Here is a 23,743-nt window from a genome sequence, read left to right as displayed (position 1 = left end):
ATATATATATATATATATATATATATATATATATATATATATATATATATATATATATATATATATATATATATATATATATATATATATATATATATATATATATATATATATATATATATATATATATATATATATATATATATATATATATATATATATATATATATATATATATATATATATATGATCCAATTTCGAAACACTGTGCTGAGACATCTATTGTAATGTAGTGAGATGAAAAAGCTTTAAAAAACTCCTATAATTGGAGATAATCCAGATTTGTGAACAAGTATTTGGACACACTCAAAATTTTACTAGTTAGTATAAAAGAGGTATACTAGGTAATATCGTAGTCGTACAGGAGAAAGTGACCAACTAACAAAACGTAAAATGTTCAGGAGGGCCATTTAAGTCACTTTTGCTTGGCAAGAAAATAAACATCAATGCTGTTAGTCATTTTTAACAAGTCAATATATTATACTTACAAGTTTAAAATCCTTTGGGATTTTTTTCAGGGCAAGATTAAGCTATTAAGATATCAAACAGTCAATGATCACGTTTTTGTGAAAATTACACTTGGTCACTTTCTCCTGTATGACTGCGATATAACAATGTTTTTTTTTAAATGAATAAATCGCAAAGCCTCTATTTTAAGAGGCTTGTCTGCAGGTAGGATAGTAAGGATAGGGAAGGTAAATGTGAAAAATACATAGCAAACACCCAGACCAATCGAAAATATATCTTTCTTGAAATTATTTTGCAATTGGCGGCAATTGAACCCGCGACGCCAGTTTCGCAGTCGAGCTTCTGCCCAACTACACCACGGCGCCTGTTATGTTCATCAATATTAAATATCATATTAACGGCTATGAATATTCGTATCTGCCATAGAACCCCAATACAACGGCAACAGGATATTAAGTTATAAACCATTTTCGGCGCACTTTGGCGCGAGATTGTCTGCTAGACGAAGATTGATGGCGCCTAAAAAATACCGACCTTACATTTTCACGTATATTACATAACTTCCTCTCCGCTAATGCCCGAGCATTATCGCGTTCTTTTTATAGGCAAATTAATTACAAAAAAATCGGAAAACTATCAACTATGGTTTGGATATCTCAAATCTCCCGCATCATTTAAAAACAAATGCAGAATTTTCACTCATGAATTACATGAAATTATAGTAACTTTGAACGTGTTAAGTAAATCGACCCACGAGTAGGCATAGGCTATAAAACTTAAAAAGTTTAACTTTTCGAACTAACTCTAAATCGGACCCTTATCCGGACCAAATAGTGCATAGGGCACTGCATCACATAAACGCAGTGTTATCTTGATCCTTAACACATGAAGGAAAGGTGATCAGCCCTCCGCTCCAGGTACCAGTCCGGGGTAATAACTTTAAACATAATAAGTAAATCGACTTAGACGAGTATTTAGTTCAATTAGTCAGCTAGATCCGATTCTGACCCGACGTTGGCCGGTACACAGACGCCCACAACCCCGACCAGCACAGCAGACAGACACGGAACAGTGCAAAGACATTTACAGAAAATGGTCAGTCATCGCATTTCCACTCAACCATTATTCATTATTCGGACTGCCGGACATATTGAAAGCTGTCCCACCGCATGCCCAGATCTGATACAGAAGCATCTAGGCTTCCTGACAGATCTGCTCTTGCTAAGCATTTTTTTAAAAACTAAGTTGCGAAATTTATTGAAAATGTGAAACAATATAAAATTGTATCCCGATTTTACTGTGAATTTACATTTTAAAGCTTTCAATATACCTGTCACTGCCAATCTAAATAAATACAAGATTGTAAGTCCATCACCAAATTTTCTTGATGTACCCCGGTGTAGGCAGTGAAAGGGATTAGTGTTTAGTTCAATTAGTCAGCCAGATCCGATTCCGACTCGACGTTGGCCGGTACACAGACGCCCACAACCCCGACCAGCACAGCAGACACACGGAACAGTGCAAAGACATTTACAGAAAATGGTCAGTCATCGCATTTCCACTCAACCATTATTCATCGACACTATTTCGGATATCGGACTGCCGGACGGTAAAAGTCCGTGTAGTGCACAAGCGCTCTTATTGAGTTTGGAGACCACTGCTCTAGCGGGTGTCTGATAGAATAGGCACCCGTGGCGTTGCATGCCGATTGACCGCGCGGGGTGGTGATCGCCGGGCTTTTGTCGCGAACGACTCACGTGTAAGGCACCGAGGTGAGAAGGTCGGCACATTCGTAGATTACACACATTTAGATCATTCATCATCGACTATGTGGTATATATGGAGAGGCTGGTGTTCTGCATGAGCAGTGTTGCGACATCCTCCGCCGGGACTTGTCTGCCGATCCTGGCTAACTCTGACTCTCGATTAACCCGAACAAAATGAAATAGTGTTCTTTGCAAAAATTTGAATAATTTTTCATCTTCGAAAAGTGTGAATCGCTCCGTTTTGGTTCTTCAGAAATAAGACGGTAAGATTTCAATTATTAATCCTTGAACATATTTAATTTAACTATAGATTACGGGACATTCGTATAATTTACGACGGGCATCCAATTTGCGGGGAACACTGAGGCAACGCATGTAAAGAATGTATGCAGTGACAACTTATCTTGTATCAATGTATCTTAGTTTTTTGTCGATATTTTATTTATTTATTTATTTGTTAAATCATTATATTAGTTTTCCGATATTTTATTTATTTATTTTAACATATTACATACATAAGTCACTTGTATAATATTCCCGATGAGTAATTCCATTACATTCCATTGGAGATGTACTTATGTATGTTTATATTCGAGGGAGCATAATATGGGATTGTAACATTTTTTTATGAAAATGTTAATTAATTATAACAAATTAACTAACCAACCATCGCGGTACTCACCGCAGGGGTAGGCAGATAGGATAGATCGCCACACCAACCCGTCTTGACAAACAATCTTCACCTCTTCCACATTCATGCATTCCCTCATATATACCCGCCGATTATTCCGACAGTCAAGTTTTCCTCGGTTTTTCTGCGCTTCTGTTACCAACCACGTTCGCCACATTTTTTTAAACCCTCATCCGCACATTTTTTTTAACATACTAAATATTTTTCAAATGGAGAAAAAACATTCAGGTTTTACCTAAAAAGATCTGTTGCACAGTAAATAGTTCAAAAAGTGGCTTGATATTTATTTTTACAACATTTTATAATATTTTTAAACTTTTAAAACGATCTTTTGAAAAATCAAGTTTTTTGATTTATGACGTTGTTTTAATGAGTGAGCGATATATCAATATTGTGCAATCCAAAAATTTCATTATATTTAGCAATCAGTGGCGTGCCTAGGGTTTACGAGTAAGGCAAGTCCATTATTTTTCACATTCGTGAATACATGATGCACTTATAATTTCTTTACGTCATATCATTCTCAGTATAGTAAGCACCCAGAAAGTATTATAAATATAAACAATGTATTGTAATCATTGTAAAAATATGCATACATGTAACTTTTGTAAGGTATAGCCATCACCTTGAAATAAAGAAAATGTTCACTATAGTAAAATATCTTCCTCAGATATCAACCATCACCAATAAGAACCATCACCATATAATGGCATGCATAGTGTTTAATAATCATATAAGCGCGCGATAATTTAAAAATAGTCATACATTAATTATGTATTTTTAATCATTTGGTCTAGATTTAGTCATTTTTATTTGGAGTTGTTAGGCAAGTCGGGCTTTTGGGCTTCTAGGGAAGTACCGCCACTGCTACCAATATAGTTATGTTATCTAGGGTTAAAAATGTTGTGAATTAAAAAAAAAAAACAGGTCAAAAATAATTTTTCAGGTATCTTAGTTATACAGTTAGTTCGATTTTGAGGTAAATAAGCTTTTTTCGCCTTCTGTAAAAGAGGGTCTTTGTTAGAAAGTGTTCGCACATATTCCACCTTACTGATAATGCGTCATTATCAGCCGGGCTATAAATTAAAACTGCATGCGCGTTTACAATTGTACAGATAAGACTGCTTAAGAGTAATTTAACTCAAATCGATTCTATAACATATCGCTCACTCCTTTCAACAACGTCATTTATCAAAAAACTTGATTTTTCACGAGTTTGTATTTTTTTTTTTGAATTACCTAACGTCCAAGTGACTCTGAAATCTAGCTACGGCTTATGCAACACCGTTTATCATGTCCCTACTCAGGCTTCAACTTTATAAGTTTCATAGCCTATGCCTACTTGTGAGTGGATTTACTCTTTATGTTTAAAGTTACTATAATTTCATGTAATTCATGAGTGAAAATTCTAGGCAAAAACACTCGCTATCTTGCTAGAGGCATGAGTTTATACATTTCAATGATTCTAAGTTAGCAGTGAAGTTACTTAGGTGTATGATTTTAATTCTTGATTTTACTCAGGTAGTGAATTTACTTGTTTATTCTTATATCTATGTGTATACTTACATTTCTACCTAATACTTACATTGCGCCTAGGAAGGCAACACGCTTAACTTAATATTACACTTAACTAACTTATGATTAAGTAGCGTCTGTGTGCGGGCGGCTGGAATGGGCGGGCTCGTCGGGGGGGTATTTTTCACGAGATCGTTTTTCAAGCTTTAAAATATAATAAAATGTATTAATAATAAATATCAAGCCACTTATTGAACTTTTTAGTGTGCAACACGTCATATATAAAAATTCGTCAATTGTCAATTGTGCATGTTTTCGAAATGCCCAGAAAGTGTACTATATCCCAGCAAAAGCGGCATATTTTTTAACTTAATATTTACCAGCTACAGGGCAGAAAGTGTTTGCATTTCGAAGAAAAAGTATTGTTTTTTTTTTTTTTTTAAATATACTAAATATTTTTCAAATGGAGAAAAAACATTCAGGTTTTACCTAGAAAGATCTGTTGCACGGTAAAATTTCAATAATTGGCTTGATATTTATTTTTAATACAATTTTATTTTATTTTTAAACTTTAAAAACGATCTCCTGAAAAATCAAGTTTTTTTGATATATGACGTTGTTGAAAGGAGTGAGCCATATGTAGAATCCTAATAGACCTATGATGGAACTACCATAGTAAAACATACTAATGGTGATGTATTTAACTTTATACTAACTGACTTAACCATCACATCGCTTCCCCAAAGGGGTAGGCAGAGAGAAAAGATGATTGACGTCATGAGATTAACGATAAAATAATAATAATAATAAAACCCTTATCCGCACCCCAATGGTGCATTGGGCACTGCTTCATATGAACATAGTGTTATCTTGATCGTTTACACACGAAGGAAAGGTGATCAGCCCTCCGCTTCAGGTACCAGTCCAGGGTGATATTGAATAAATATTACAGTGAAAAAATCACTTGTATTTATTTGACCCCCCTGGGAATCGAACCCGGGACCTCCAGAACGGTAGCCGAGCGTGCTGACCATTACACTACAGAGGCGGACGATAAAATTGTTAAAGAAAAACCCTTGTTATTTTCTCTGATGTACCCGATAAATTGTGATTATTATGAATATTATTTTTTAAACCAATGCGTTAATATGTTATGGAGGAATACCTCAAATCTTGGTCTTGTATTTATTATATTTACAGAGATATGGATGGTTATTAGAAGCAATGTGTACACTCTAGGCCAGTGCTCCGCAACCTTTTCTCACCTGCGACACACCAAAAGTCTTCCTAGAATTCCGCGGCACACCTAAAGTTTTATTTCTATTGATTTGGCTTTTAATTTTTACCACTCTATTTTAATTTATGCATTAATTGTTAAATTAAACGCCGATTTTTTTAGTCAACTTGTTTTTTTATTTGTTAAAAAACACATAAAAATTTATATTGTGACAATTGTTTCGCCTCGCATTTGATTGAAAATGACATAACTAAGCGAAACAATTGTCATAATATTAATTTTTATGTATTTTTTCACAATAAAATACTAGTAGACATAAAAATCTGTGTTTGATTTAACAATTAATACATAAAATACGTTGAAAAATTATGTTTTTATAATTATATTATAATTTTGAAATAAAAGACAATGTTATGAAAAATAATTTGTCATTGTGTGTTATTAATGACCAATTATTTTTGTATTTAATTACATAATGTTAAATAAAAAATGTCAATTACATTGAATTTGGCCGCGGCACACCTGAATCCTGCTCACGGCACACCATTGTGCCACGGCACACCGGTTGCGGAGCACCGCTGTAGGTACACAACACCGGGAAGGGGGGTTGAATACGTTATACATATAATATATTTAGATCATTGACTGATGTTTCCGATCTAAAAATATCATTAATCTAAATTAATGATTGCAGCGGAATCGATTCGGAAGAAAGATAAACTTATCTATTTGTAATAAATCTGATAATATTTTTATCGCGAGTACCTATATTAGACCGACGATAAAAAATGCAATGATTCAATCTCAAATTCATTGAGAATTTATTTTAATAATTATTTATGTACTCTGTCTCCGTAGTGTTCACGCGTTAGCTACCGTGTTGGAGGCTCCAGGTTCGATTCCCAGGGTGGTAAAAATAAATATTAGTTTTGAATATTGAAAGCATTAACTTTGTGGATCATATTGATATATTATTTCGAGAAATAAAAATATTTTGTGTTCTGATCCACTCACATTTTTATTAACCAACTAGTTTCGGCAACAACCTGTTGCCCTCTTCAGGGTTACATTTATTATTAGTGAGTAATAAATGTAACCCTGAAGAGGACAACAGGTTGTTGCCGAAACTAGTTGGTTAATAAAAATGTGAGTGGATCAGAACACAAAGTATTTTTATTTCTCGAAATAATATATAAATATTAGTGTTTTTTCTCCATATTTAGATTTTTCATGTTATCCAGGACTTGTACCTGAAGCGCAGAATTGATCACTTCATGTTAGTAATGATCAATATTGTTATCGGGTGCCCTGTGCACCACTTTGGTATGGTTAGGGGCCCGAATAATGAAATTAATTATTTTTATCTTAGCCTTTAACTTTTAGGGTATTTACAGGGTAAATATGTATTTAAATAATAATAATAATAATAATAAATCCCTTACCGCACCCCAATGGTGCATAGGGCACTGCTTCATATAAACGCAGTGTTATCTCGATCACACCACCTGATCACCTTTCACACGCTGATCACCTTTCCTTCATTTACACATGAAGGAAAGGTGATCAGCCCTCCACTTCAGGTACCAGTCCAGTGTAATATTGAATAAATATTAGAGTTAAAAAATCACTTTTATTTATTAAACCCCCCTGGGAATCGAACCCGGGACCTCCAGAACGGTAGCCGAGCATGCTGACCATTACACTACGGAGGCGGACAGGTATTTAAATACTTAATAAATACCCAGACATTCATATAAAATACCCTATTAAATACCCAGACTTCCATATTCCTCTCCATCTATATTGAGAAGTCTATATAAATAATTCTAAGTGGACAAACCTAGATTTGTGAACAAGGATTTGGACACATACTCAAAATATTGCGAATAAAATAATTGGTCTGATTATGTTAAATAAAAATTGAAAATCATGTTTTCAGACGGCTTCTAGTATGTTAAATAATTCGGGAATATCTTACATACATTTTATGAAGATCTCTGCTAAATAAAAAAAACTTACTCAACTCAACCATAGATGGTGTCAATTTTAGGATATATACAACTTCCGAAATTTAAGAAGTGTGGTTGTAAACCATGGGTAGAATGGTGAATGTTGCACGTGAATAAAGTGATCACCAGCCTATGGTAGGTCGTAAGTCCTGTAGATACCCAGACTTCTTTATTCTTCTTTATATATGTTGAGATGTCAATAAAAATTTTCGTATAAGTATATATTTTTTTAAATTCGGTTTTAATTCAGTAAAAGAAAACGCGTTATTAAAGTTTTGATAACCGCAAATATAGAATTCAGTACGCGACCGGCTGCGCGAGGAGACGCACGTGTCTCCAAGCACAATTTTTTTTTTTTAAAGAAACACGATTTTATTTTTATTTAATAAATATTGCAAATATTTAGTAATAATAATAATGTTTCAGTAAATCTTTTCTTTTCAAAACCATATATTTTTATATATATATATATATATATATATATATATATATATATATATATATATATATATATATATATATATATATATATATATATATATATATATATATATATATATATATATATATATATATATATAGAATAAAAGCTTATTTTTTTCAGTACAAAAACGGTGTTTTAAACAAAAAAAAATCAGTTACGTTATATTATAAAAAAAATGAATTATGTTACCTGGGTCAAGCCAGAAAATTTTCTTAAAAGAAATAAAATGTTGCGGGCTATCGATTATCCCGCTTAAAAAAAAACATACGTTGTTTGTTATATTGCCTACCTGATTAAAAACTCTGTGCACGCCACTGGTACGTGCTAAAACACACATCGCTCACTCCTTTCAACAACGCATATATAAAAAAACATGATTTTTCTGGAGAACGTTTGTAAACTTAAAAAAAATAATAAAATGTATTTAAAATAAATATTTCAAGCCACTTATTGAACTTTTTACTGTGCAACACATCTTTTTAGGTGAAACCTAAATGTTTTTTCTCCATTTGAAAAATATTGAGTATATTTAAAAAAATAATTATACATTACCTTTTCTTCGAAATGGAAAAACAACACTTTTTACCCTGTAGCGGGTAAATATTAAGTTTAAAATATGCCACTTTTGCTGGGATATAGTATATTTTCTGGCCATTTCGAAAACAAGCACAACTAAAAATTGTCATTTTTTTACATATGACGTTGTTGAAAGGAGTGAGCGACATATTAAAAGATTTATTTGATTATACATTCTGACCACCGTGTTTCTTCATAACAATGTTAGTATTATGTGTCACTCGTATTTGCGTTAATTCTTGAAAACAATCGTCATAGTACCTACATATCATGTTATTAAAAGCGGCGATCATACGATTCGGATCGCGTGTCGCGCGTCATGACTTGGTCTTGCATCAGTCTCATACATATATGTACATACGCACGTGGCGCCATGTCAATGGTCAGTGGGTGTTGCGCTATAATTATTGCAATGTCATTGTCGGTCGATATGGTTCCCATGACCTCCGACTTTACACGTATAGTAATGGGGAATCAAGACAGGTCGTGAGTTACATGACACACGTAGGTCTTGGGAGTGAGCTGTGATACAGGGGGAGGTCACAATATACCTAATATGGTCGCAGTGACATAAGGGATGCAAGATCCCTTGACCTCAAAAAAAAATTGAGATTGAGATCTCAAGCGTTCAAATTCAGAACGCGACCGGCCGCGCTAGGGGTCGGACGTGTTTCCGCGCACATTTTTTTTTTAGAATTTAGTCTATTGAAATTTGATGTTTTTTTTTAGAATATGTATTAAATAAATATTTATTTAAGTGTATTTCACAAAAAAGTTTGAATTTGTAAAAATATATTCAAAGTAGTGCTCATGATTTGAAGTATTATTGAAAATCTTATCTGAAAACTTGAGTACACATCGCGCGCACAGATTATGACAGCGCGCCGCTCAGGCTTGCCAACTTGACGGCTAACGCACTATATAACGTCCAAATTGTTTTGTAAAACGTCCAATTTGATCTATTAAACGTCCAATTTGGTTTTAAAAGTCCAATTTGAACCTCAGTCCTTTAAATTAAAGGGTTTTTTTTTATTTTGCGAACATTTGGTCATATTCGGATTTTTATTCTGGAACGTAAAGATGGAGAAGAAGATTCGAAAAATACAACATAATACCCGGACAAATTGTAAAACAACATTTCTCGCAATTGGCGGGGATCGAACCCGCGACGTCTGCTTGCCAGCCGGGCGTCTGCCGACCTCGATGGTGAAAATAATGTGCAGTCTCAGAAATCAATATTGTCTGCGTTCAATAAAGTGCTCAGACGGCAAAATTTTGTGAACTGTGTTGAACTTCCTTTTATAGTTTATTAGCAAGCGCGTTGGGCTACCCCGGTGCAGGTCCCAGGTTCTATTTTCAGCGCCCTATGCACCACTTGACTACGGATAAGGACGAGAAGAAGATTTCTGTTGAAAAAATACTGAGAAGCTTAAGATTTTATTAAACTTTCATTATAGCTATTATTAAGGCCCAGTATTCGATAAGTGACAACTTAATTTTTTCCAAATCCACGTAATATTATACGCAATGGATAAATATCACGATGTGTGATTATTGGCTAATAAATTAATATGAAAAATCACAAGAATATCGTATCACGGTAGCATTCTTATTGAAATATGTAGAGAAATAAGGGATATATGAAGGTTTAAACTTTAGATATTTTTACAAAATGAAAAACGTGCGTTCGCATACGTCATCAAATTTCCGTCATCGAACGTTTTATGACGTCATACGAATTTTCCAAAAGAAAATGATGAATGAAAATATCAATTATATCGGCTGTTATAAGCACAAAACGAGTATAATAATAATAATAATAATAAATCGCTTACCGCACCCCAGTGGTGCATAGGGCACTGCTTCATATAAACGCAGTGTTATCTCGATCGATTACACATTAAGGAAAGATGATCAGCCCTCCACTTCAAGTACCAGTCCAGTGTAATATTGAATAAATATTAGAGTGAAAAATCACTTTTATTTATTAAACCGCCCTGGGAATCGAACCCGGGAACTCCAGAACGGTAGGCGAGCATGCTGACCATTACACTACGGAGGCGGACAACCAGTATAATACAATCCTTTATAATTTGAGTATGTTAAACTAGATATTCCTCACACTTCCCGTCTCACAAAGATCCACTGATTTTTTCTCTTAAAATACCGTTTTTTAATTGAAATACTAAGTTTTTCTTCGAAATAATTACATGTTTTTTTTTTTTTTAAACTTATTTTAAGGCTCGAAGTTAAAAATATATATCATTTATACAAATATTTATTCATTGTATATTTAAAAAAAATAGATTTACATTCTAAAAAAATTGGGCGTGAACAGAGGTCCAGCCCTTAACGCGGCCGAGCGCGTTGTGATTTGAACGCTTGGGTTCTAGGCCTTAAATTGCATTTAAAAATATACTATAAGAAGTTATTAAATGACTTAATAACTTTACAACATTTTGAGTGTGTCCAAATACTTGTTCACAAAATCTGGATTATCTCCAATTACAGGAGTTATTTTCATATTATTTTTTGATATCTCATCAAAGATGAAGAAAAAAAAAAAATAATAATAATAATAAAACTTAATAACTTAATTAAGTGATTTAAAATTTCTTAAAAAGATATTAAGTTATTTTCGTGTCTGCGGAAAATTTGCTGTTTGTCCGTTACATTCATAAAAAATTGGGGCAGGCACGTATTGATCAAATATGACATGATTGAACCATTGATTTACAGCAGGCAGATGTACGTAGGTACCGAGAGGTGCATTATAATTCAACAATGCGAGTTAGCGTGTTATTGCTTCGACCTTCCGACCTTGCGGTGCATACTATCTACTATCTACACTCCCATAGGTCACGACCAGAGGGCTGTTCACCCTTAGCATATCGCTCACTCCTTTCAAGAACGTCATGAATCAAAATACTTGATTTTTCAGGAGAACGTTTTTAAACTTTAAAAATATAACACAATATATTAAAAATAAATATCAATCCTCTTATTGAACTTTTTACTGTGCAACATATCTTTTAAGGTAAAACCCGAATGTTTTATCTGCATTTGAGAAATATTTAGTATATTTAAAAAAAATATTAAACAATACATTTTCTTAAAAATGCAAAAACAACATTTTCTGGCCTGTAGCGGGTAAATATAAAGTAAAAAAAATGCCGCTTTTGCTACAGTATAGTACATTTTCTGGGCATTCTGAAAGCATGTACAACTGAAAATTGTCGATTTTTGATTTATGACGTTCTTGAAAGGAGTGAGCGATATGTTTTAATGAAACCTTTGTTATGATCGATACCAAACTGTCAACACTTATAATACCAAAAATATTAATATGTATTATTTCTTATATCTGGCACTGGATTATACTCATCCTACGTATGAGATGTCAAGATTATTTTATTTTATTAATTTATTTAATATAGTTACATTTTTAAGTACAACATAATACAATATCTAAACATTTATACAAATGGCAAACTTATAGTGTTAGATTCGCTGTGCCTCTACAAAAAAGGGACTGAGCTCTTGTGCTTGGAGAGGGACTTACACTCAAGGTTTAATGTTTTATATAATTAATGGTAAAATAGTCATTTAAAAAAAAATCAAGATTTATATTAACGAACTATTTTTTGGAGTTTTATTCTTTGTTATTAGGTCACCTACCAATAAAAAGTATTTCGATGACATTCTATTAGCCATTTTTTTTATTCTGTCACTAACGCCCAAAATAGGTATTTTTCATAAAATCGCTAAATTCCAAATATCTCAAAAACTATCAACATTCGGCCGTACATTGTCATACTTAAATTAATTATTCTTCAAACCCTTATCTGCACCCCAATGGTGCATAGGGCACTGCATCATATAAACGTAATGTTATCTTCATCGTTAACACATAAAGGAAAGGTGGTCAACCTTCCGCTTCAGGTACCAGTCCAGTATATAATATTGAATAAATATTAGAGTGAAAAGTATTTTTTTTCAATATAAGCTAACTAAAGAAATAAAATGAAATAAATTTGGTGGAAGCAGAAATTGATTTATAAAATTTTATATTTTGTATATTAAAAGCATGGTTAACATTGTGGTATGGTAATATAACACTCTCCTTATCATTCATCATTCACTTTGTGTGATACCACTTTAATTGTGTTTTCTTCAAAATAAATGTTAAACCAATATTTTTTATCGAGTTTTGACTTATACAATATAATAAATCCCTTACCGCACCCCAATGGTGCATAGGGCACTGCTTCATATAAACGCAGTGTTATCTCGATCGATTACACATGAAGGAAAGGTGATCAGCCCTCCACTTCAGGTACCAGTCCAGTGTAATATTGAATAAATATTAGAGTGAAAAAAATCACTTTTATTTATTAAACCCCCCTGGGAATCGAACCCGGGACCTCCAGAACGGTAGGCGAGCATGCTGACCATTACACTACGGAGGCGGACAATATATGGTGTGTAATATAAAAGTGGTATTACATAATGTGAACGATGAACGATAATGAGAGTTATAAAATTGTAAGCTATATGCTTTTAAAAAAAACGTATGTACGTTTATATAAATAAATAAATTATAAAAAATATGGACCCGCGAACTAACACGCATGGCTACCCTAATCAATATTACATGCCGTAATTTTCCTTACGGTCGTGAAAATTCGCGTACTTACACTGCCTAGAGGCGCGATCCACATCCGTAGGCGCGTATGCGCCTATAGCAGACTCTACCTACGCAGATTAAATCGTTTTCCAGTACCGGCTGGAACGTCGTCCGAGGCGGTTACTTTATCATATATACGAACATAGGCGATGAATTTGCTAGACTGCCAGACTGCCAGACTGCTAGACTGCTAGGCTGCCAGGCTGCTAGGCTGCTAAAATTTCGGTCTCGTTCTCTCCGCTCGGTTGGTACACAGACTATCGAATCCGACTAGCGTCACGCCGTTTTCCGTAGCCCGCCCGTTCGATGTTCGCGCCCTTCCCGCGCGAAGTTTCTAGACTCTAAGCCGTCTCGCAGTTCCTCGCGGAGCCCCCGAGCCCCCCGAGCCCCCCGGAGCCCCCGATGGTGTCCTGCGACGTGCAGGCCCGATGCGACAAGCTCCCGGAGCGGGGCATGACCGACCCGGACGATGTCATCAGGTGTGTTTTCATTTGACCTTTGGGGAGATTTTCATTGTTTACAACCGGCTTTCGAGACGTTTTTCGACCTATCCACAGCCTATACCGGCGCAGAGTTTTAGATTTTTCTCCGCTTTATACGCGGGTCGTATTTTTGTCTTGTTCAGATTTTCCGTTGGGGCGCGTTATACGAGGGTATGCTTATTAGTGTAGAATTTTCTCTCGATATGTGAGTCATGGAAAATCACTTCACATTCGAGGTTAAACTCGAAAATACGTTGCAACAAAATTGACGATAGGTATGTTGAATATCCATATGACGTCCTTTGTCAATATGTGTTTTTGATATTGGGATTAAATTAAACATTTAATGATTTTAAATTACTATAATTTACCTACCTACCTAAACACATTTGTGTATCATTGACGCCATTATATAGTTAGTATTATTGAATAATTTAAATGGATTTAATCTAATCAAAAAAGGTTATTTTGCATTTGCAAAGCACATAATTCTGTGCATAAATAATTAATTAATTTGTGTTTTTGTATTTTATTATATTAAAAATTTTACGGATTGACCTTGCTTTTATGTAATTTACTAATCATGATTACGATGCATCAGCCCAAATCCTTAACTTATGCATATAAATTTATAAATATATATATATATATATATATATATATATATATATATATATATATATATATATATATATATATATATATATATATATATATATATATATATATATATATATATATATATATATATATATATATATATATATATATATATATATATATATATATATATATATATATATATATATATATATATATATATATATATATATATATATATATATATGTATATATATGTATATATATGTATATATATATATATATATATATATATATATATATATATATATATATATATATATATATATATATATATATATATATATATATATATATATATATATATATAATCGGCTACCGTTCTGGAGGTCCCTGGTTCGATTCCCAAGGGGGGTAAAATAAATATTAGTGATTTTTTCACTGTCATATTTATTCTGGACTGGTTCCTTGAAGCGGAGGGCTGATAACACTGCGTTTATATGACGCAGTGCCCTATGCACCATTGGGGTGCGGATAAGGGTTTTATTTTATTATTATTATATTTATCTAAATAAACAAATTATTTACATTTTAATAAAAAAAATGTTTTTGCTTAAATTTTAACATGCAATCTTTTCATTAAAATTTAAAATATTTTTGTAAAATAATATTTATTAAAAAAAAAAAAAATATTATAAAAAATTACTTTGTTATTCAAATTAGTGACGCAAATATATTCAGTGCTTTATATTTTACCCGGTAAAAAAAATAATTTGCATAAATTGCGTAATATGTTTTTATTATATTCATATGATTCTTTGATATGAGTTGAATAGGGAGTAATAAAACACTTGGTCAAATAACAAAATAGCATAAAATAAATTTTATATTTTTATATTATTATTTATTCTACCAGACACTGAATTATTCACAAATGAAGCTTTTCAGGAATGTTTCCAAAAGTGGAAATACAGTTGGGATGAGTGTGTGCGTCGGGGAGGTGAATACTTTGACAAATAACTTCTAAATAAGACAAATAAGACAAATAACTTCTAAATAAAGTACTTTTTTATTTTTTTATTTATTTTTCAAAACATATTACATACATAAGTCATAAATAATATTCCCGATGAGTAATTTCTATTATCATTTTTGGGCATGGGATTAAGGTTAACAAGACTAGAACACAAATAAAAAAAGTTACAAAAAATATATTTTTTGAATAACCATAACTAATACATGGCAAAATATAAAAACAATAAACAGGTATAATAAATAGGCATAAGAAGCATATTTAAAAGAAATAAATGAAAAAACATTAGGTAAGAAGCATATTTAAAATAAACAAATGAGTAAATATGAAAAAATGAGAAAATATAACAAATGAGACAATATTAAAAAAAAACATAAGGTAAAAACAAAACTAGAAAATATGACTAAACACTACATATATATCTTTCCGTAAAGTATTTTTTCAGAACATTTATTTTGGATCCCAGAATGGGTTCTATCTTATATTTGTCGGGCAGCTGGTTAATTTGGGTATAGGCAATATATTTTAAGGACCTTACTCCAAATTTACTAGTTATTATTATTTTATTGATATTAGTCTAGGCATTAATTGAATAGCCCTCGTATTGTACAGAATAGACAATGTATTATAGGACCACACCTATTCCACACACTTCCTTTTATTCCTAGTTATTCCTAACATATATACTCCGGAAACCTTACAAAGATATAATTATTTCACAATGAAAATAATTTCTTCCTTTGTGCATAATGAGTTTTCCTTCAACTTGATTCCGTTCCAACCAGCCGGTATGCTTATCCAAGGGCACGTTGAACTGATAGTACTTCTTGAATAATTTATACCTGCCTTGTGTATGTAAACATTTTTCTTCCCCTAACCCCTCAATGTAAGCATAATTGTAAATATGTGTACTGTTTAATTTTTAAAAATGTATTGTTTAATTTTTTTTTTAAAAATACTAAATATTTTTCAAATGGAAAAAAAACCTTCAGGTTTTACCTAAAAAGATCTGTTACACAGTAAAATGTTAAATAAGTGACTTGATATTTATTTTTAATACATTGTATTATATTTTCAAACTTTAAAAACGTTCTCCTGAAAAATCAAGTTTTTTAATTTATGATTTTCTTGAAAGGAGTGAGCGATATGTATAAATGTATAGAAATTTTATCAAATTGTATTTAAAAATGTTACTGTATTAAATAAATAAATAAAAATTAAGGAAACTCATATGTGGAGAAACCCAGGTTTATGAACAAGTAATTGGGCACTTAAAATGTTGTGACTGAAAGGGTAATTTATAGGAGATAGTTTGATAATTGCAAAATTAAATTCCATAATAATTATTGTAATCGTAACTCTACATGAAAGTGCCGTGAATCAAAAAAATAAGATGACATTTAAGTGTTACATGTGTGTTAGGTGATCACTTAACCAGCCAATAACAGATCGTTAGCCCTGTAAATGCCCAGACTTCCATATTCTTCTTCATCTACGTTGAGATGTCAAAAATGTAATACAATTAGTTTTTCATTCAAACCCTTATCTGCACGCAATGGTGCATAGGGCACTTCATCGTACTGACGCAGTGTTATCTGGATCGTTACTTACATGAAGGTAAGGTGATCACTACTGCGCTTCAGGTACCAGTCCAAGGTTATATGAAATAAATACTAGAGTGTAAGATCACTGAAATTTATTTTTACTCTTCCTGGGAATTGAACCCGAGACCTCCAGCACGGTAGCTAAAGACACTATCCATTACACCACGGAGGCGGACATTTCACAATTTGTACCCGATGCAAAAAAATTAGCAAATTTTTTAATTGCTTTTTTTTTGTTTCCAGCAAAGAGAAAAGTGATTCAGCGATGCCGCCCTACCAGAGCGACGTGACGGGCGTCCTGTTTGAGTCCGACGCCACGACCAGCGACCTGGGCATCTCGGAGGAGGCGCTCAAGGCGGTGCCCGCAGACAGCCGGGAGCTGAAGCTGGTCTGGAGGAACATCATAGCCTTCGCGTACCTGCACATAGCCGCCCTCTACGGAGCCTACCTGTTCCTCACATCTGCCAAATGGCAAACTGATTTCTTGGGTAGGATTTTTATTTAATTTTCCTGTAAATTATCATCATATTTCTCATAAAAAAGTAATATCTTTCATCTCACAATTTTTTTTCTCATCTTCGCCTGTATCCCACATCATCTGTAACTAACAAAAATAAAAGAGTATTTTTCATGTTTGTTTTTTTTCAGCTTTCCTGCTGTACGTAGCTTCCGGGCTGGGTATCACGGCCGGAGTGCACAGGCTTTGGTCGCACAAGTCCTACAGCGCAAAATGGCCTCTGAGACTAATACTGGCGCTCTTCAACACTCTCGCATTCCAGGTATGAATTCAAATAAATTTTTATTTGCTATTTATTTTGTGAAAAAACAAACATACTATAGACCTTTTTTGAGTTTAAAAAAAAACATATTTCTTTTCTGGGTTCCGGTTATGTAAGATGAACAGTAAAAGATTACTAGTTCCTTGACTTTGGTTTATTCTATAAATAAATTACTAGAAGCTCTAAGCGAGTGGCTGCTGTGTAGGAGAGACTAATCTAGAATGACGCTTGCCAGACTACGTGGGTGTTCACACGGTAGCGGGATGTTGTTCTCACGGTAGCGGGATGTTGTTCTCACCACTATGTCAGCGACATACCCACATTCCCTACAATTTCTATTTCTTGTGTTTTTAAAAGATCTATATTTTATGATTCAATTAAATTTCAATTAACATATCGCTCACTCCTTTCAAGAACGTCATAAATCAAAATACTTGATTTTTCAGGAGGACGTTTTTAAAGTTGAAGAATATAATACAATGTATTAAAAATAAATATCAAGCCACTTACTGAACTTTTTACTGTGCAACTGATCTTTTTAGGTAAAATCTGAAGTTTTTTTCTCCATTTGAAAAATATTTCGTTTTTTGATAAAAATAATTAAACAATACCTTTTCTTCAAAATGCAAAAACAACACTTTCTGCCCTGTAGCAGGTAAATATTAAGTTAAAAATATGGCGCTTTTGCTGGGATATAGTACATTTTCTGGGCATTCCGAAAACATGCACAACTGAAAATTGTCAATTTTTGATTTATGACGTTCTTGAAAGGAGTGAGCGATATACCTACATAACTAACTAAAAAATTTAAAGCGTATACATTAAATACATACAAAATATGCAAGAACTTTTGCTAAAGGTGTAGAAGAATCCCGCTTTGGAAAACTCCTTCAGACACATGGAACAGATCAATATCCAATGAGATATTGTTCAACATAGCGGTAGCTCTTCCTACAGGCATAACCATCGGCAGGTAGGTCCTGTGTATAGGAATGTTAAACAATCTACGCCGACGCTGTCTTAGGTAACTATCGGGAACATACAGACCAATGTTCCGGATAATTTCAGGGTTATCAATCATACCGCACAACAATGGATAAAAATGTGTAATCAAATACACATTCCTTCTAGTCTCTTTTGTAGCCAAACATACCCTGGAGAAACTCGATCGGGTAGAGCCAAGGATAATAGCCGTACTCTCTCATCACACTATGTATTCATCTATGGATACCATCCTTGAGTGATTTTAACATATCCATGTCCAAGTGATGTAAGCTATTAAGAGTAAAGGTTTGCAACTCCGAGTCCCCTAACCACTGCTTCTATTCTCGTTTCCTACGTAGCATTCCTTTTCCATTTCCTTGCTAGCAAAATAAACAGTTAGATCCTACATTTTGAGTTCCTTTACATACGTCATCTGTATCTTGTCAAGTATGCATTCCACTCCTTTTTTGAATCTTGAACGCAGAACTGATATGCATAATCAACCCTAGATTACAGGACATTTATAAAATTTACGACACACATCCAATCTGTGGGGAGCACCGAAGCAACACATGAGAATGTAGTTATAACTAGCATGCATCATTCAAGTTTTTACAGATATTTTATATTTGTAATTTATGTGAAGTTCTCAACAAAAATGTTGCACTTATTTTTAAATGTTTTAGTAAACATTTTTGGTGAAATGTCGGTTTTTCTTATCGTTGTACATTTTACGATAGTCCCGTATTTAAGGTACATTGAAACAAGTTCCGTTGTCTAGGGTTAACTATCAAGCGGTTACCTGAATGTAAAACTATCCTAAATGGGTGTCGAGTATTTTTACAGGGAAAACATTAAATTTTTAAATTTGAGTTCTCTTCACATGTTCAGTTATTAAATTCACATGCCCAAACCCTAATCACATTATATAATGAATTTAAAAAAAAAACTATCAAGCTTCTTCTCCGCAGGGAGAGGTAGACAGAATAGAACGCCACACCAATCACCCCATTTAGCAGTATTTTTTTTTGAGTAGCTATTGATTAAAGTTAATAATTTTCTGCATAACAAAATCAGTTTGCCAAAAAAACACAATGCATGAACGAAAATTGAATTGACTCGGTATTTGACCACATCTACTAGTTCCCTATGCGTCATTTGAACACAAATCCGGTGTCGTGTTGTGGTCCTATAGTTAGTGTCGCGGACTCTTGAGTCAGAGTTTCTCGGTTCAAACCCACTCTACCACAATTTGATACCTATTTCTAATAATGAGCCGCTTAGGCTCACAGAAATAGTATGAAATTGAAGTATTTTTATAAATAATAAAAACAAATATTTCTCTTTCTTAAAAAAAGGTAGAAGAAGACTTAAACTTGAAAGAGATTTTAAGATGCGATGATTATTTCAGGATTCAGTGATAGATTGGGCCCGAGACCACCGCATGCATCACAAGTACAGCGAGACGGATGCTGATCCCCACAACGCCACCCGAGGGTTCTTCTTCTCCCACATCGGCTGGCTGCTGTGCCGGAAACACCCGCTCATCAAGGAGAAGGGAAAGGGCCTGGACATGAGCGACCTCTACGCCGATCCCATACTGCGCTTCCAGAAGAAGTGAGGCTCTTCCATACCTTGTACCGGTTGACATGTCTGACTCAGAAGCAATCTAGTTTCGGGATATTGAGCTTCGACACTAGCAATCCTTCTCCTATGTTGGACAGATATTATTTATTGATTTGGCAATAACTTTGCAGAATGACGTGTTGATTATTTTTATTTCATTCATTTAAACCCTTATCCGCATCCCAATGATGCGTAGGGCACTGCATCATATAAACGCAGTGTTATCTTGATCGTAAACATATGAAGGAAAGGTGATCAGCCCTCCGCTTCAGGTACCAGTCCAGGGTAATATTGAATAAATATTAGTGAAAAAATCAGTTTATAACACAAGTGTGGAATTGTTTAATTTGCTTTTTTTTAACATAACTATTTTTTGTTAATGTAATGTAATGTCGATTATTGTTAATGTAACTATTGTTTATTGTATCATTTTTTTATATGTAAGCTGTACAATTCCCAAATAAATAAAAATAAATAAAGCTGGAGACTGACCGGAGCATTTCGTCGTAACGTAACACGTTACGATGCGAGCATTCAGGCAGTCAGTACACCGAGCCGAGCGCTCTATCCATAGTTTCGGATGCTCGGTGATGCCCGCCGCGAGCGATGTTACGATGTTATGTTACGACGAAATGGTCCAGTCAGTTTCCACCTTTAAATCGCACCAAAATGTAACAATTTTACAAGCTAGAATTCCTGATTACTTCAAATCATTTATAATGCAAATGTAATGTTTTGGTGAGGACCTCCACAAAACAGTGGTTTTCGAAACTATATTTTTTTGTATATTTTGTGTGTTCAGATACTACATGATCCTGATGCCCGTAATATGCTTCATCATCCCGACCCTGATCCCCGTGTACCTGTGGGGAGAGACCTGGAGCAACTCCTTCTTCGTGGCCACCATGTTCCGCTACACCTTCATCCTGAACGTGACGTGGCTGGTGAACAGCGCCGCGCACAAGTTCGGCAACAAGCCGTACGACCGCAACATCAACCCCACGCAGAACATGTCCGTGGCGCTCTTCGCCCTGGGAGAGGGCTTCCACAACTACCACCACACCTTCCCCTGGGACTACAAGACGGCCGAGCTCGGCAACAGCAGGCTGAACTTCACCACCCTCTTCATCAACTTCTTCGCTCGCGTCGGCTGGGCCTACGATCTCAAGACGGTGTCCACGCAGATCATCGAGAAGCGTGTCAAGCGAACAGGTGACGGCACCCATCCCCTGTGGGGTTGGGGAGACTGCGATCAACCCCGAGAAGAGCTGGAGGACGCCACCATCATGCATCGTAAGGCAGAATAACCCGGATATATATGTATAAGATATCCTGATAACCTGTATTCCATTTAAGTGAAGACTTTCCTCCGTGTGTTTGAATGCATATCAGTGTACGACGTGAGATATATTTTCCATATATCGCTGCCTAGTTTTGTTTGGCTCGTAGCGTAGGCGCGTTCCTCATTCCTCGTCGCTATATGTTACTTAGGTTAATATTTATCGCTCGCGACTCTTGAGTTTACTAATTTGACATTCTACTCGTCGTTTATTGAGTTGCAACTAGCTTCGGTGATAAAGTGCTAATTTAATATTTATTATTGTGTGTACAAGGATAGGCTTCCAAAGTCTGAAGAGTAATATTAGATTAATATTATTTTGATTACTGAATTTTTTACATCCCATATTTTGGTTGGGAGAGAATAGGTACGAGAGAAGACGAGAGAGAGAAGGGAATAAGAGAGAAGAGACTGGAAAGATCTGGATAGTTGTGATATTCCGGTCGCAACGTATGACGCTTACGGATGGAAACTATAATGAGTGCTGGAAAACACTAAATATTATTTTTAAATATTTTTGATAGAGGATTGTTCAGTAGATACGGGAAGGGTTTAAAAATGAATACTTATTATTGGAATTTGAGGATTTTGTCTTTTATATTATCAGATAATGTGTAATGTAAACTGTACAGGGATCGAAACACTTAGGAACCAAATTATATAAATACTTTATGCAAAGTAACTATGTATCTATATCTCTTCTGTGTTTTGGGAACTCATTGTGAAAGTACCTTCCACTTGTTAGGCTACTCTGGTGTTCTATGTATATAAAACATTATAGTATATAACTGTGCGTTTCAAATAAACCTGTGATGGAAACATACCCTTTTTATTTCTCCATTGTATGTACCCTTTATTTATCCTAAAATATCACTTTTTTAGCAAAACTTTTTTAAAAAATCAACAGGTAAACATGGAATTTTTTTTCACAACATTTTGAGTGTCCAAATACTTGTTCACAAATCTAGGTTTCTATGCTTAGTTTTTACACATTTTTGACATTTCAATTTAGATGAAGAAGAATATGGAAGAATACTATTTGTATGCAAGATCAGGATCTTCAGAGGCACCTGAAAACTTAATTTAAATTTTTTTACAAAATTAAGTCAGTAAAATAACTGCTCAATGTATAAGCTGCATAAAAAATTGAACAAACAAGTCGTTAGCCCTGAGAATGCCCATACTTGCATATTCTTCTTCATCTATATTCATATTCATCTATATTCTACTTCAAATAAACAAAAGTAAAACAAAGGTTCTTGTCATCGACCGATTCGGCACCCTGATAAGGAACAATTCTTTAAGGGATTATGAAGAAGTCGACGACTTTATCTATTTAGGTGCACTCATTTCTAAAGACGGAGGCTGTGAAGCAGAAATCCGGAGAAGAATTGGAATGGCAAAATCAGCAATGTCTAGTCTGGCGAAGATATGGAAAAATCGGTCCATACTGAGGAGAACGAAAACCCGTCTAGTGAAATCTCTTGTATTCTCCATTGCGCTGTATGGAGTGGAAACATGGACACTGAGGAAAAAGGAAAGACATATGCTGGATGTGTTTGAAATGTGGTGCTGGAGGAGGATGCTGCGCATTCCTTGGACTGCAAGACGCACAAACGTCTCCATTCTCCGCGAACTGTCAGTGACAGAAAGACTCTCCACGACTTGCAGGAAAAGGATTCTGTCCTACTTTGGGCATATCGCCAGAAAGAACGAGAAGAGTCTTGAAAAACTGGTAGTAACAGGTACAGTTGAAGGCAAGCGGGCAAGAGGACGGTCTCCAACAAGATGGACAGACCAAATAAAAGAATTAACCGGATCCTCGCTAAACGCTGCCATCAAGTTGGCCCAGGACCGGGAAGA

The 23,743-nt window shown here is 34.3% G+C and overlaps 1 protein-coding gene across 3 annotated transcripts in view; it reads left to right on the top strand.

Moving 5' to 3' along the window:
* The window catches only part of LOC148304763 (acyl-CoA Delta-9 desaturase-like), a 33,364-nt gene extending 10,661 nt beyond the window's left edge, over positions 1-22,703 (top strand). The window contains exons 1-5 of one of the 3 annotated variants that reach the window (XM_088267765.1): positions 2,335-2,497; positions 17,396-17,640; positions 17,801-17,931; positions 20,327-20,532; positions 21,344-22,699. In XM_088267765.1, the coding sequence (XP_088123891.1) occupies positions 17,418-17,640; positions 17,801-17,931; positions 20,327-20,532; positions 21,344-21,848 (1,065 nt within the window). In that variant the 5' untranslated portion in view covers positions 2,335-2,497; positions 17,396-17,417 and the 3' untranslated portion in view covers positions 21,849-22,699. Of the gene's footprint in view, positions 1-2,334; positions 2,498-13,524; positions 13,913-17,395; positions 17,641-17,800; positions 17,932-20,326; positions 20,533-21,343 lie in introns of those variants that run through there. The other 2 variants (XM_088267763.1, XM_088267764.1) reach the window with 2 other exon arrangements.
* Positions 22,704-23,743: the final 1,040 nt, after the last annotated feature.

This window comes from Brachycentrus maculatus, unplaced genomic scaffold (genome assembly GCF_059751285.1).
Source record: "Brachycentrus maculatus isolate JH-2025_06_01 unplaced genomic scaffold, ASM5975128v1 h1tg000305l, whole genome shotgun sequence".
Lineage (NCBI taxonomy): Eukaryota > Metazoa > Arthropoda > Insecta > Trichoptera > Brachycentridae > Brachycentrus > Brachycentrus maculatus.
The sequence above is the reverse complement of the archived record's forward strand: the minus strand, read 5'-3'. Positions and strand labels throughout refer to the sequence as shown.